The 14,683-nt window shown below is 37.2% G+C and overlaps 1 protein-coding gene across 1 annotated transcript in view; it reads right to left on the bottom strand.

Moving 5' to 3' along the window:
• Positions 1 to 14,683, bottom strand: part of C7 (complement C7) — a 71,705-nt gene that overhangs the window by 52,280 nt on the left and 4,742 nt on the right. Inside the window, exons 2-3 of the mRNA XM_017533129.2 lie at positions 3,113 to 3,168; positions 667 to 742 (exon numbers count right to left, since the gene is read on the bottom strand). Coding sequence (XP_017388618.1) covers positions 667 to 742; positions 3,113 to 3,168 — 132 coding nt within the window. The remainder of the gene's footprint in view (positions 1 to 666; positions 743 to 3,112; positions 3,169 to 14,683) is intronic.

Below are 14,683 nucleotides of genomic sequence, written 5' to 3'. Positions count from 1 at the left end.
TTTTTGTATTTTTAGTAGAGACGGGGTTTCACCATGTTGACCAGGATGGTCTCGATCTCTTGACCTCGTGATCCACCGGCCTCGGCCTCCCAAAGTGCTGGGATTACAGGCGTGAGCCACCGCGCCCGGCCTAAAACAGACATTTTAAGAAGCATTTTATAATATCTAGATTAAGTTCAACATTGTATTTGTATTACTTAGCAATTAAACTTTAAAACATTTTGCAAAATTTTTTTCATGATTGTTCACTATTTGTGAAGAAAAATCAAGCAGCCATCTTGCTATTTGCTAGTGTTAGTTTGAGATGAGAAGAAAAGTTGAACTCAATGAATATAAAGCATTTTAAATTAGCAAAAAAAATTCATTCTATGTTATTTCTATTTTTCGCATAGTTAAAAAGTTAGTAAATTGCCTTGAACTTTCAGCCTATACACATTTCTAGCTCCAAGATAAGATCTAGAAAAGTCCTTCAAGAAAAATGAATATACAAATTACTTTATTACAATATTATTAAACAAGTCATACTTTTCTCCCTTCAAAATTGCTAATATAGTTTTCAAAAAACATTGATACTGTTTAATGAACATTCAAAAGTTAATGCCATTTGGCCATGCCTAAGTATTTCTAAACATAAATAATCAAATACAAAGTTTTGCATGGTCCTACCTGAGTCTTGGTACAGCCATTGCATTCTGACCAAGGCGCATACGAGTCCCACTGGCAGTTCACTGGAGAGGAGGCACTGCCACAGTGTCAAGTTGTCCATCATAAAGCAGGCAGAAAGATACGCAATGAAACACAAAGAATAGTGAAAACAATCAAAAATAGTTAATGTTACCTCAAATATTTTTTTCTAAGAGACACTAAAAATATCCTAAAATATATAAAAATGGAGGGAGCCCCACTTTCTTAGAGATTAACACTTATTAAACATCTATTATGCTGGGCACAGTGGCTCACGCCTGTAATCCTAGCACTTTTGGGAGGCTGAGATGGGCAGATCACCTGAGGTTAAGAGTTCAAGACCAGCCTGGCCTACATGGTGAAACTCCATCTTTATTAAAAATATAAAAATTAGCCAGGCATGGTGGCGAATGCCTGTAATCTTAGCTACCTGAAAGATTGAGGCAGGAGAATTGCTGGAACCCGAAAGGTGGAGGCTGCAGTGTGCCAAGATTGTGCCACTGCACTCCAGCCTGGGCAACAAAGGGTTCTGTCTCAAAGAAAAGAAAAATCTATTATGTACTACTAGGCTCTAAAGACACTAGAGTTGTAAAGAGGTAAGTCATTGGCCGGGCGTGGTGGCTCACACCTCTAATCCCAGCACTTTGGGAGGCAGAGGCATGCGGATCACTTGAGGTCAGGAGTTTGAGACCAGCCTGGTCATCATGGTGAAACCCCATCTCTACTAAAAATACAGAAATTAGCCGGATGTAGGGGTACTCGCTTGTAATCCCAGCTACTTGGGAGGCTGAGACAGGAGTATTGCTTGAACCTGGGAGGCGGAGGTTGCATTGCACCAAGATTGTACCACTACACTCTAGCCTGGTCAAGAAAGCAGGGCTCCATCTCAAAAAAAGAGAGAGAGAGAGAGAGAGGTCATTGACTATAGACAGAAGGAAGAACAGAGACACAGATGGGTAAACAAATCATCATAATACAATACATCTCATTTGATGGATTTCATAATAGAAATGCATTCAATATAATGTGTTATGGGGATATAGATAAGAGAGAGTTCTGAGTTGGGAGGGTAGGGGAAAACATATAGGAAGAAGGTTTTATGGTCTTTAAAGGGATTCTGAATGATAAGTTGGAGAGTTACCTAGAAACACTTAACTGAGAGACCAGAAACTATAATAAGACCCAATGAGAAGTGGGAAACTAAAAATCGGCAGAGGCTGAATGGACGGGAATTTATTTAAATTCACCCCGTTCATTTTGGCCATTTTTCAAGCTCCCAACCACGGAGAGCAATTTGAGCTTAAACAGCTGCACTAAAATAAAGTGGATGTGAAAATGGAGAGTTGACTCATACAATGCTCACATTCTGGCCATGTTGTATGGAAAAGACTACCTGCGTCAGCTTTAAGAGATTAAGGAAGTCTTGCCTAAAATGATGCTCTACGAAGGATAAAAGAGCTGGTATTCCTTATTTCTGGATTCCCAGCACATTCCTAGGCTGGGAGGTATCTTGAGTCAAGACGGTTCTTGTGTATCTTAAGAGGGTCACGTTTCTCTGAAAGTAGTGACTCTCATTCTGCAGCGTGTGCCTCGGCTGCTTTTACAAAGCCAATCTTGCCAACCTGTGGTTTTCATATGGTACCAGTGATCAAAATACCTGGATATTTTTGACCCTTGAACAATCTGAACTTGCTGTTATTTTTCTAGTCTCTGTCCTGGGGAAAGGCAGAGGGCTTCCCAAAACATGGAGGCTTAGAAGAGGAAGTTTGCTTGATCTTCCCGCCGTGCCCCCACATCACCCTTAGCAGGCTTCTTTCAGAGTCCTTGGCACATTTGTATTGCAATGAACTGACCCAAGATACAAATCACCCAGCATGCTCCCTGTGCCTTCTTGCTGCTTGTGGTAAACCCAGTACCTAGCACAGCCCCTGACACATTTTCTGATAGTTCCATAAAGTGAACTGATCTGGCTCTGTCTTGTCAATCTGACACAGTGAGAGCATAACAAAGCCTTGGATAAATGATGCTGGCTTTTTTTCCAGGCCTCAAGAACCGATAAAACTATTTTCTTAAAAAACTCTCAACCTTTAAAATCCAGAGGATGTTTCTCAAAGATTACATTTAAAGACCAAATACTGCTCTAAGATATATAAGTCCACTGTGATTATCTGCACTACAGATAAAACCACAGTACTTGGACAAAAAACTTACACTTTTAGTCTTCGATTTTACAGGGGGAAAAAAGTAAAAGAAGAATAAAAAGAAAGCATTTTTGTTATCATTGTCTTTTCAAAAAATATGAAAAGAGAAAATATGTTGGAGGGATACACAGATTCAAACTGCAATGACAAAATTAGACTAAACTAAAAAATTTTTCAAACTTTTTTTTAATTTAATGATTTTTATACACAACAGAAAAAGTCCCCACCTTGAAAAAATTTGGAACTCTCCTGTAAATCCCACCAAAATGAATAAGCTTATTGCCTGGAGAAGAAAAACAATAAAGCATTATTTTACCTTGCATTTCTTTTTATAACTATAAATTGACAATTTATAATTGCATAAATTTATGGGGTACAAAGTGATACTATGATTTCTAAATACAATGTGAAATAATTTAATCAAGCCGGTTAACATACCTATCACCTAAAAAATTTAACATTTTTGTGGCAAAGATATTTGAAATTTACTCTTGGCAATTTTGAAATGTACGATACCCCATTATTAACTATCTTCATCACACTGTACAATAGAACTCAAAATATATTTCTGCTAACTGAGAGTGTGTACCCTTTGATGTTTATCTCCCTATTACCCCAGTCTCTGCAACCACCATTCTACTCTGCTTCTATGAGTTCAATTGTTTTACATCTTACATTTAATGAGAACATGTACTATTTGTCTTTCTGTGCCTGGCTTATAAACTTAATGTTTTCCAATTCCATCTATGTCGTCATAAATAACAGAATTTCCTCCTTTTTAAGGCTAAATACTATTCCTTTGCATACACACACCACATTTTCTTTCTCCAATCATCTGATAATGGACAATTAGGCTGATCCTATAACTTGACTATTGTGTATAGTGCTGTAATGAACATTTGCTTTTGTAAATACCAAAAAGTAGGATTGCTAGATCATATGATAATTTTTTTCTGTTTTCTGAGAAACCTCCATGCAGTTTTCCATAATAGCTGCACTAATTTACATTCCTACCAGTGTACAAAAGTACAGGGATTCCCATTTTTCCACGTTCATACCAACACTTGTTACCTTTTGTCTTTTTGATAATAGCCATTCTGACAGGTGGCTCACTGTAACTCAATGTAACTTTAATTTGCATTTCTCTAATAATTAGCAATGTTGAGCACATTTTTTACATATCTGTTGTCTGTTTATATGTCTTCTCTTCAGAAATGTTTACTCAAGTTTCTTGCCCGTTTTTTATTTTTACTTTACTTCCATCTCCCTTTCCTGGTACTTTGTCAATTTTTATTTGGGTTTTTTGTTTTCTTGCTATTGAGTTGTTTGAGCTTCATATATATTTTCGATATTAGCCCCTTATTGGATGTATGGCTTACAAATATTTTCTCCCAATCTGTAGGTTGTCTCTGCAAACATAATTGTCTCCTTTGGCATGTAGAAGCTTTTTAGTTTGTTATAATCACAATTTGTCTATTTTTGCATTTGTAGCCTGCACTTTTGGGGTCAGATCCAAAAAATCCCTGTCTAGAACAATACAATTTTTCCGTTATATTTTTTTCAAGTAATGTTACAGTTTCTGGTCTTATGCGTAAGTCTTTATCCCATTTTGGGTATATTTTTATATATGATATGAGATAAGGGTCCAATTTAATTCTTTTGCATGTAGCTATCCAGTTTTCCCAATACCACTTATTAAAGAGACTATCCTTTACCCATTGTGTATTCTTGGCAACTTTGTGAAAACAATCAATTGACCATATATGTAGGGTGCATTCTTGGGCTCTCTATTCTGTTCCACTGGTTAATGGGTCTATTGTTTTGCCAGGATCATGATGTTTTAATTACTATAGCTTTGTAGTATAGTTTAAAATTAAGCAGAGTAATACTACCAGCTTCATTCTTTTTGCCCATGACTGCTTTAGCTATTTGGGGTTTTATGTGATTCCATATGAACTTTAAGATATTTTTCTATTTCTTTGAAAAATTATAGTAGAATTTTGATAAATATTGCACTAAAACTCTAGATCAGTTTGGGTAGTATGGACATTTTAGCAATATTTTCTTCAAATCCATGAACAAGGGATATCTTTCCATTTGTTTATGTCTTCTTCAATTTCTTTCATCAATGTTTCATAATTTGCAATGTATAAGACTTTAACTTCCTTGGCTACATTTATTCCTAAATTTTTTTTGTAGTTATTGAAAATGGGATTGTTTTCTTAATTTCTTTCTCACATAGTTTGTTGTTAGTGTATAGGAATGTAGTTTTTAGTGTTTATTTTATATTCTACAATTTTACCGTATTCATTTATTAGTTCTAGTCTGTAGGGTTTTCTACATATAAGATTGTGTTACCAGCAAACACAGACATTTTCACTTTCTCCTTTTCTATTTTGATGCCTTTTATTTCTTCTTCTTGCCTAATTGCTCTGGCAAGAATTTCCAATACTATGTTAAATAAAAGTGGCAAAAGTGGGCATCTCTGTCTTGTTCCAGAGCTTAAATGAAAGGCTTTCAATTTGTCACTGTTGGGTATAATGTTAGCTGTGGGCTTCTCATATATGGCCTTTATTATGTCAAGGTACATTTCTTCTGTACCTAGCTTGGTGAGAGTCTTTTTCATGAAATGTTGTTGAATTTTGTCAAGTGCCTTTTCTGCATCTAATTAGATGATTATATAGCTTTTGTCATTCATTCTGTTAATGTCATATAACATATTTATTAATTTGTGTATGTTGAATCATCCTTGCATTTCCGGAATAAATCCCATTTAATCATGGTAGATGATCCTTTTAATGTATTGTTCAGTTTGCTACTATTTTGTTGAGATTTTTATATCTATGTTCACTATGTTCATCAAGAATATTGGCATGTAGTTTTCTTTTTTTGTAATGTGCTTCTTTGGCTTTGGTATCAGGATAACACTGGGCTTTTAAAAAGAATTCAAAAGTATTCCCTCATTTTCAGTTTTTTGGAAGGGCTTCAGAAGGGTTAGTATTAGCTCCATTTTCAATGTTTGGGCTATCTCTTGCACCCACCCTTGCCATGTGACATGCCTGCTTCCACTTCATCTTCCGCTATGAGTAAAAGCTTCCTGCAGGCTTCACCAGAAACTGAGCAAATGTTGGTGCCATGCATGTACAGCCTGCAGAACCATGACCTGATTAAACTTCTTTTCTTTATAAATTACCCAGCCTCACATATTTCTCTATAGCAACACAAATAACAGGCTAACACAGAAATTGGTGCTGAGAATTGGGGCATTACTATAAAGATACTCAACAGTGTGAAAGCAGCTTTGGAACTGGATAATGAACAGAGGTTTGAAGAGTTTGGAGGGCTCAGAAGAAAACAGAAAAATGGAAGAAAGCTTGAAACTTCTTAAAAACTGGTTAAATGACTGTGACCACAATGCTGACAGTGATAGGCACAGTAAAGTCCAAGCTAGTGAAGTCTCAGATGGAAATGAGAAACTTTTTGGGAATTAGAGAAAAAGTCACCTGGTTATATCTTAGCAAAGAACTGAAGGCATTCTGTTTATGCCCTAAGGATCTGTATAAGTTTGAACTTAAGAATGATAACTTGGGGTATCTAGTAGAACAAATTTCTAAGCAGCAAATTTCAAGAAGTGGTCTAGCTGCTTCTAACAGCTTACTCTCAGGTATAGGAGCAAATAAATGACTTAAAATTGGAATGTATATATAAAAGGGAAGCAGAGTATAAAAGTTTGAAAAATCTGCAGCCTGGTCATGTGGTAGAGAAAGAAAAAGCATCATCAGCAAATGAATTCAAGGGGGCTGTGGAACAACCACTTGCTAGAGATATCTGCATGACTGAAAGGTAGCCAAGTGCTAATAGCCAAGACAATGGAGAAAAGGCCTCGAAGGCACTTTAGAGATCTTTGAGGCAGCTCCTCCCATCACAGGTCAGGAGGTTGGGGAGGAAAGAATGGTTTTCACGGGCCAGGCCCAGGGTTCTGCTGTCCTGCACAGCCTCAGGACACTGCTTTCTGCATGCAGGCCACTCTCCAGCTCCAGCTTTGGCTCAATGAGCACCAGATACAGCTTGAGCTGCTGCTTCAGTGAGTACAAGCTGTAAGCCTTGGCAGCTTCCATGTGATGTTAAGCTCATAGGCACACATAGTGCAAAACTGAAGGAGGCTTAGCAGCCCCCACCTAGATTTCAGAGGATGTATGAGAAAGCCTGGGTCCCCAGGCACAAGCCTGCTATAGTGGTGGAGCCCTCACAGAGAACCTCTACAAGGGCAGTGAAGAGGGGAAATGTGGGGTTGGAACTCCCACACAGAGTTCCCACTGGAGCACTGCCTAGTGAATTAGCAGAAAAAGGCCACTGTCCTCCAGAACCCAGAATGGCAGATCCAACAGTAGCTTGCATGTTGAGCTTGGAAAAGCTTCAGGCATTCAACTCTGACACACGAGAGCAGCAATGGTGGCTGAACCCTGCAAAGCCACAGAGGTAAATCTGCCCAAGAGATGGAGTGAAGCCCACCCCTTGCAGCAGTGTGTCCTGGATGTGGAACATAGAATCAAAGGAGGTTATTTTGGAGCTTTAAGATTAATTGACTGCCCTGCTGTGTTTCAGACCTGCACTGGGCCTGTAGCCTCGTTCTACAGGCTGATTTCTCTTCTTTGGGAAAGAAGTGTTTACCCAATCCCTGTACCCCCATTATATCTTGGAAATAAGTAGCTTGTTTTGATTTTACAGACTCATAGGTAGAATAAACATCTCCAGATTGGACTTTGTCCTTGAGAGTTGGGACTTTTGAATTAATGCCAAAATGAGTTAAGACCTTGGGGGACTATTAGGAAGATATGATTTGTAGTGTGAGAAGGACATGAGATTCATGGGGCCAGGGGTGGAATGATATAGTTTAGATGTCATTTCAAATCTCATGTTGAAATATAATCCCCAATGTTGGAGGTGGGGCCTGTTTGGAGGGATGGATTTCTCATAAATGGTTTAGTACCATCCCCTTGGTGTCATCCTTGCAATAGTGAGTCTTGTTAGGATCTGATTGTTTAAAAGTGTGTGACATTTTCCCCCTCACTCATTCTTATTCTTATTCATTTTTTTTTTTTTTTTTTGACAGAGTCTGTCTCTGTCCTGCAGGCTAGAGTGCAATGGCACAATCTCAGCTCACTACAACCTTGGCCTCCTGGGTTCAAGTGATTCTCCTGCCTCAGCCTCCTGAGTAGCTGGGATTACAGGCACCCACCACCATGCCTGGCTAATTTTTGTATTTTTAGTAGAGATGAGGTTTCACCATGTTGGACAGGCTGGTCTCCAACTCCTGACCTCATGTGATCTGCCTGCCTCAGACTCTCAAGTGACAGGATTATAGGCATGAGCCACAACACCAGGCCCCCTCACTCATTCTTGCTCCCACTATTGCCATGTGACATGCCTGCTCTTGCTTCACCTTCTCCCATGAGTAAAATCTCCCTGACGGCTTCTCCAGGAGCTGAGCCGATGTTGATGCCATATTTATGCAGCCTGCAGAACCATGAGGCAATTAAATCTCTTTTATTTATAAATATCCCAGCCTCAGATATTTCTTTATAGCAACACAAATAATAGCCTGATACAATTAGTGATATTGAGCATTTCTTTATACACCTATTAGCCATTTGTATGTCTTCTTTTGAAAAATGTCTATTCAGGGCTTTTGCCCACTGTTAATCAGATTAATATTATTATTAATATATGCTACTGAGTTACTTCCCTATATATTTTGGTTCTTAATCCCTTGTCAGATGAATAGCTTGCAAATATTTTCTCTAATTCCATAGGTTGTCTCTCTTTACTCTTTTGATTGTTTGCTTTGTAGAAGCTTTTTAGCTTGATATAATTCCATTTGTCTATTTTTGCTTTTGTTGTCTGTGTTTTTGAGATCTTACTCAAAAAAAAGTTGCCTAGACCATTGATCTATGCTGCTTCCCTGTGTTTTATTCTAGTAGTTTCATAATTTCACATTTTACATTTGAATCTGTAATTGATTTTGAGTTATTTTTTTTTTATATGGTGCAAGATGGGAATCTGGTGTTATTCTTAAATACGGATACCCAGTTTTCCCAACACCGTTTCTTAAAGAAATTGTCCTTTCCCCAATATATGTTCTTTTTTTTTTTTTTTTTTTTTTTTTTTTTTTTTTTCCATTTTTTTTTTTTTTTTTTTTTTTTTTTTTTTTTTTGGCAGAATCTTGCTCTGTGGCCCAGACTGGAGTGCAGTGGCACAATCTCAGCTCACTGCAACCTCCACCTCTCAGGTTCATGTTATTCTTCTGCCTCAGCCTCCTGAGTAGCTGGGATTACAGGTGCATGCCACCATGCCCGGCTAATTTTTTTGCATTTTTAGTATAGACGGGGTTTCACCATGTTGGTCAGGCTAGTCTCGAACTCCTGACCTCATGATCTGCCCACCTCAACCTCCCAAAGTGCTGGGATTACAGGCATGAGCCACCGCACCTAGCCCCAATGTATGTTCTTAGCACTTTTGTCAGAAATGAGTTGGCCGTAAGTACAGAATTTATTTCAGGGTTCTCTATCCTGTTTCAGTCATTTATGTGTCTGTTTTTAGGACAGTATTGTGCTATTTTTGTTATTATAGCTTTGTAGTATAATTTAAAAGCAGGATTGTGATGCCTCCAGCATTGTTATTATTCAAGATTTCTTTAGCTACTTGGAGTCTTTTGCTGTTTCATAAAATGGTTACAATTTTTTTCTATGTCTGTGAATAATTTAATTGTTATCTTGATAGAGATTGCATTGAATCTGTAGATCGCTTTGGGGAGTATAGATACTTTAATGGTATTAATTTTGCCAATCAATGAGCATGGGATATCTTTCCTTTTTTTGTGTTCTCTTAAATTACTTTTTTCAGTTTTATAGTATTTGTAGAATCTTTAACTTCTTTGATTAAATTTATTCCGGGGTATTTTATTTTGTAGCTTTTATAAATGGGATTTCTTTCTTGATGATCTTTTCAGAATCATCTCTTTTAGCATGTAGGAATGCTGCTGATTTTTACATATTGATTTTGTAGCCTGCAAATTTACTGAATTCATTTATCACATCTAAGATTTATTTAGTTAGTCTTTACTATCTTTTAAGAGACAGAGTCTTGCTCTGTTGCCCAGGCTAGTGTACCGTGGCATGATCTCAGCTGACTGCAACCTTGGCCTCCCAAGCTCAATCAATTTCCTGCCTCAGCCTCCCAAGTAGCTGAGATTACAGGTGTGTTCCAACACACCAAGTGAATTTTTTGTATTTTTAGTAGAGATGGAGCTTCCCCATGTTGGACAGGTCTTGAACTCCTGACCTCAGGTGATCCACCTGCCTTGGTCTCCCAAAGTGCCGGGATTACAGGTGTGAGCCACAGCACCCAACCTACATATTTTTCTAAATATAAGGTCATGTTGTTTATAAGCAAGAATAATTTGACCTCTTCCCTTTAAATCTGAATGCCATTTATTTTGTTCTCTTATCTAATTGCCGTGGTTAGAACTTTCAGAATTATATTGGATAAAAATGGTGGAAATGAAGAAAAATAATAAATGGTTGTTAGAATTCAGGCATGAAGCCATCAAGTCCTGGGCTATTTTGTTTTAATGAGAGACCTTTTATTACAGATCAATATTTTTACTCATTACTGGTCTGTTCAGATTTTCTTTTTTTCTTTTTTTTCATGAGATGTAGTTTCACTCTGTTGCCCAGGATGGAGTTCAGTTGCGTGGTCTTGGCTCACTGTAACTTCTGCATCCTGGATTCCAAGCGATTCTTTTGCCTCAGACTCCTGAGTAGCTGGGATTACAGGCACATACCACCACACCCGGCTAACTTTTTGTATTTTTAGTAAACATGGAGTTTCACCATGTTGGCCAGGCTGGCTGGTCTCAAACTTCCTGATCTCGTGATCTGCCTACCTCAGTCTCTCAAAGTGCTGGGATTACATGCATGAGCCACCATGCCCGGCCCCCAGATTTTCTATTTCTTTATGATTAAGTCTGTATGTTGTATACTTTGGAGCACCTAAACATATAAAACAGATATTTATATTTATATTTATACAATATATAAATACTGTATTACAATCCATCTCTTTCTTGAGATCCACAGGATCTGACAGATTACAATACAGTAACAGTAGAAAACTTCAACACCTCACTTTCAATGCTAGAAGATCATCCAGACAGAAATCAATAAGAAAACATTAAATTTGGGCCAGGCATCGTGGCTCACACCCGTAATCCCAGCACTTTGGGAGGCTGAGGTGGGCAGATCACCTGAAGTCAGGAGTTCAAGACCAACCTGGCCAATGTGATGAAACCCTGTCTCTAAAAAAAATAAATAAAAAGAAAGCATTAAACTTGAACAATACTTTACAGAAAATGGACCTAAATGGATAGAAGAATTTAACTACTTCTTAGTTATTCAATTTGTTGTATAATTGCTATTCAATTTGTTGTATAATTGTTCATGACAGTCTCTGATGATCTTTTGTGGTATCATGAATCTTCTCTTTTTTAAAGTTAATCTAGTTATCCAATTTGTTGTATAATTGTTCATGATAGTCTTTGATGATCTTTTGTATTTTTGTATCATGAATCTTCTGGTTTTTTTTTTTAATTAATCTAGTTTGTCAAGTTTGTCTTTTCAAAAAGAGCTTATTTATCTTTTTGTGTTGTTTTTCTAGTTTCTATTTCATTTATTTCTGCTCTGATTTTTATCATTTCTGTTTTTATGCCATCTTTGGCTTAGTTTATTCTTCCTTTTCTGTTTCCTTGAGGTATGACATTACCTAATTTATTTGAAATCTTTCTTCTTTTTGATGTAGGCATTTATTGCAATAAACTTTCCTCTTTGAACTATTTTTGCTCTATTCCATATGTTTGGTATGTTGTGTTTCCATTTTTGTTTATCTTAACAAGATATAATTTTTATTTTGTTGTCTTAAGATTTTTAAATTTCCCTTTTAATTCCATTACCTACTGGTTGTTGAAGAACAGGTTAATTTCCATGTATTTGTGAATTTTTCAAAATTCCTCCTATATTCATTCATTTATTTTTATTTTTTAGAGACAGGGTCTTGTTCTGTCACCCAGACTGGAGTGCACTGGCCCAATCATAGCTACTGCAGCCTTGAACTCCTGGGCTTAAGCAATCCTCCCACCTCAGCTTCCCAATTAGCTAAGACTACAGGCACAGAACATGACACCAGCTTCCTCCTATAATTGATTTCTAGTGTCATACCACTGTGGTCAGAAAACATACTTGAGGCCAGGCGCGGTGGCTCACACCTGTAATCCCAACACTTTGGGAGCCCAAGGCAGGCAGATCACTTGAGTTCAGGAGTTTGAGACCAGCCTGGCCAACATGGTGAAACCTCATCTCTACTAAAAATACAAAAATTAGCTGGGTATGGTGGTGCATGCCTGTAATCCCAGCTACTTGGGAGGGATGAGGTGGGAGAACCACTTCTGGGAGGTAGAGGTTGTAATGAGCTGAAATCACGCCCCTGCACTCCAGCCTGGGTAATAGAGTAAGACTTCAACTCAAAAAGAAAAAGAAAAGAAAAGATACTTCATATAATTTCAATCTTCTTAAATTTGCTGAAGCTTGTTTTTTGCCCTAACATGTTATCTGTCCTGGAGAAAGTTTTCTGTGCACTTAAGAATGTGTATTCTGTTGCTGTTGGATAGAATGTTCTCTGTGTGTGTTCTCTGTGTGTGGTTTCATGGTTTTCAGTAGTGGTATTCTTTGAATACGATTTCTGTTTCGGGCTTCTACTAAGGATTTTTGCTTTGTGCTTATCATGAGGCTTCCAGAGAACATCTTATAATCACAACAGCCTATTTCAAGCTGATTACAACTTAACTTTGCATACAACTCTACATTTTTACTCTCCCCTCACACAGTTTATATTTTTGACATCAGAATTTACATCATAACATGTATTCTTTGACATGTTATTTTAGCGATACAATAGTTGTCATTAATAGTTTTTTCTTTAGCTTACATATCTTTAATGACTTGAAAACTAATACATTTGTACAAGTCAAGATTTGTGACTTGGGAGTATAACATGCGAAAGAACCAGGAAGAAGGCTAAGTGACTCTGTTTATCTTTTAAGCTTCTATTTTAAATAGAAGTTTGAAGGATCTTCAAAAAAAATTAAAAATAGAACTAGCATATGATTCAGCAATCCCCTATAAGGAATATATCCAAAGTAAATGAAATCAGTATGTAAAAGAAAAATGTGTACTGCCATGTTCATTGCTGCATTATTCACAACAGCCAAGATACAGAACCAACCTAAGTGTCCATCAAAGGATAAAGGGGTAAAGAAAATGTGGTAAAGTTACACAATGATATGCTACTTGGCCTTAAAAAAAAGAAGAAAATTCTGTCATTTGTGACAACATAGATTAACCCAGATAACATTATGTTAAGTGAAATAAAACAAGCACAGAAAGAAAAATACGGAATGATCTCACTTATATTTGGAATCTAAAAATGTTGAACTCTAATAAGTAAAGAGCAAAATGGTTACCAAAGGCTGTAGAGGCTGGGTGGGGATTGTTGAAGAGATGTTAGTCAAAGGATACAAAGAAGCAATAAGTTCAAGAGAACTTAGAAGGAATAAGTTCAAGAGATCTATCGGACAAAAGGGTGACTTAGTTAACGTCAGTGTATACACAATCTTGTGTACTCTTGAGAATGGGGATGGCCTAAGGGTCACCAAAGAGATCTGGGAATACTCTGTAATATTGCATAGAATGTTCACAAGCAACAAAAACAAGAATAGACAAATGGAACTTAATTAAAAATAAAGCTTCTCTACAATAAAATAAATAATCAACAAAGTGAACAGACAACCTACAGGAGAAAAATATCTGGAAATTATACATCTGACAGAGGACTAATACCCAGAATCTACAAGAAACTCAAACAATGCAAGCAACAACAAAAGCATTAAAAAGTGGGCAAAGGACATGAATAGACATTTTCTGAAAGAAGACATACAAATGGCTCACAACCACATGAAAATGTGCTCAACATCACTAATCATCAGAGAATTAAATTAAAAGCTCAAGGAGATGTCATCCTACACAGTCAGAATGGCTACTATTAAAAAGTAAAAAAAAATTGGCTGAATGTGATGGCTCACCCCTGTAATCCCAACACTTCGGGAGGCCAAGGCAGAAGGATTCCTTGAAGCCAGGAGTTTGAGACCAGCCTAGGCAACATAGTAAGACTGTCTGTACAAAAAATAATTCTTAAAAAATTATTTGAGCATGGTGGCACGTGCCGTGTTCTGTGCATTATAGGCACGTGCCAAGGATCATGTTCTGTGCCTGGAATTCAAGGGCGAAGTGAGCTATGATTGCACCACTACTCTCCAGCGTGAATAACAGAGCAAGACTCCATCTCTCTTTAAAAACCTCAAAAAATAACAGATGTTGGTAGGAATGCAGAGGTAAGGGGGAATAGGGAATGTAAATTAGTACAACCTTCATAAAAAGCAGTATGGAGATGTTTCAAAGAACTAAAAATTGAACTACCATCAGATCCGGCAATCCCACTACTGGGTATCTATCCAAAAGAAAAGAAATCATTATATCAAAAAGATACCTGCATTTGTATGTTTATCTCAGCTCTATTCACAATAGCAAAGATGTGGAAGCAACCTAAGTGTCCATCAACAGATGATTGGAGAATATGTGGTATATACACAATGAAATGCTATTCAGTTTTTTGTGTTTTTTTTTTTTTTT

The sequence above is a fragment of the Cebus imitator genome, unplaced genomic scaffold (genome assembly GCF_001604975.1).
Source record: "Cebus imitator isolate Cc_AM_T3 unplaced genomic scaffold, Cebus_imitator-1.0 Scaffold80, whole genome shotgun sequence".
In the NCBI taxonomy this organism is placed as follows: Eukaryota; Metazoa; Chordata; class Mammalia; order Primates; family Cebidae; genus Cebus; species Cebus imitator.
Note: the sequence above shows the minus strand (reverse complement) of the source record. Positions and strands in the feature narration are given on the sequence as shown.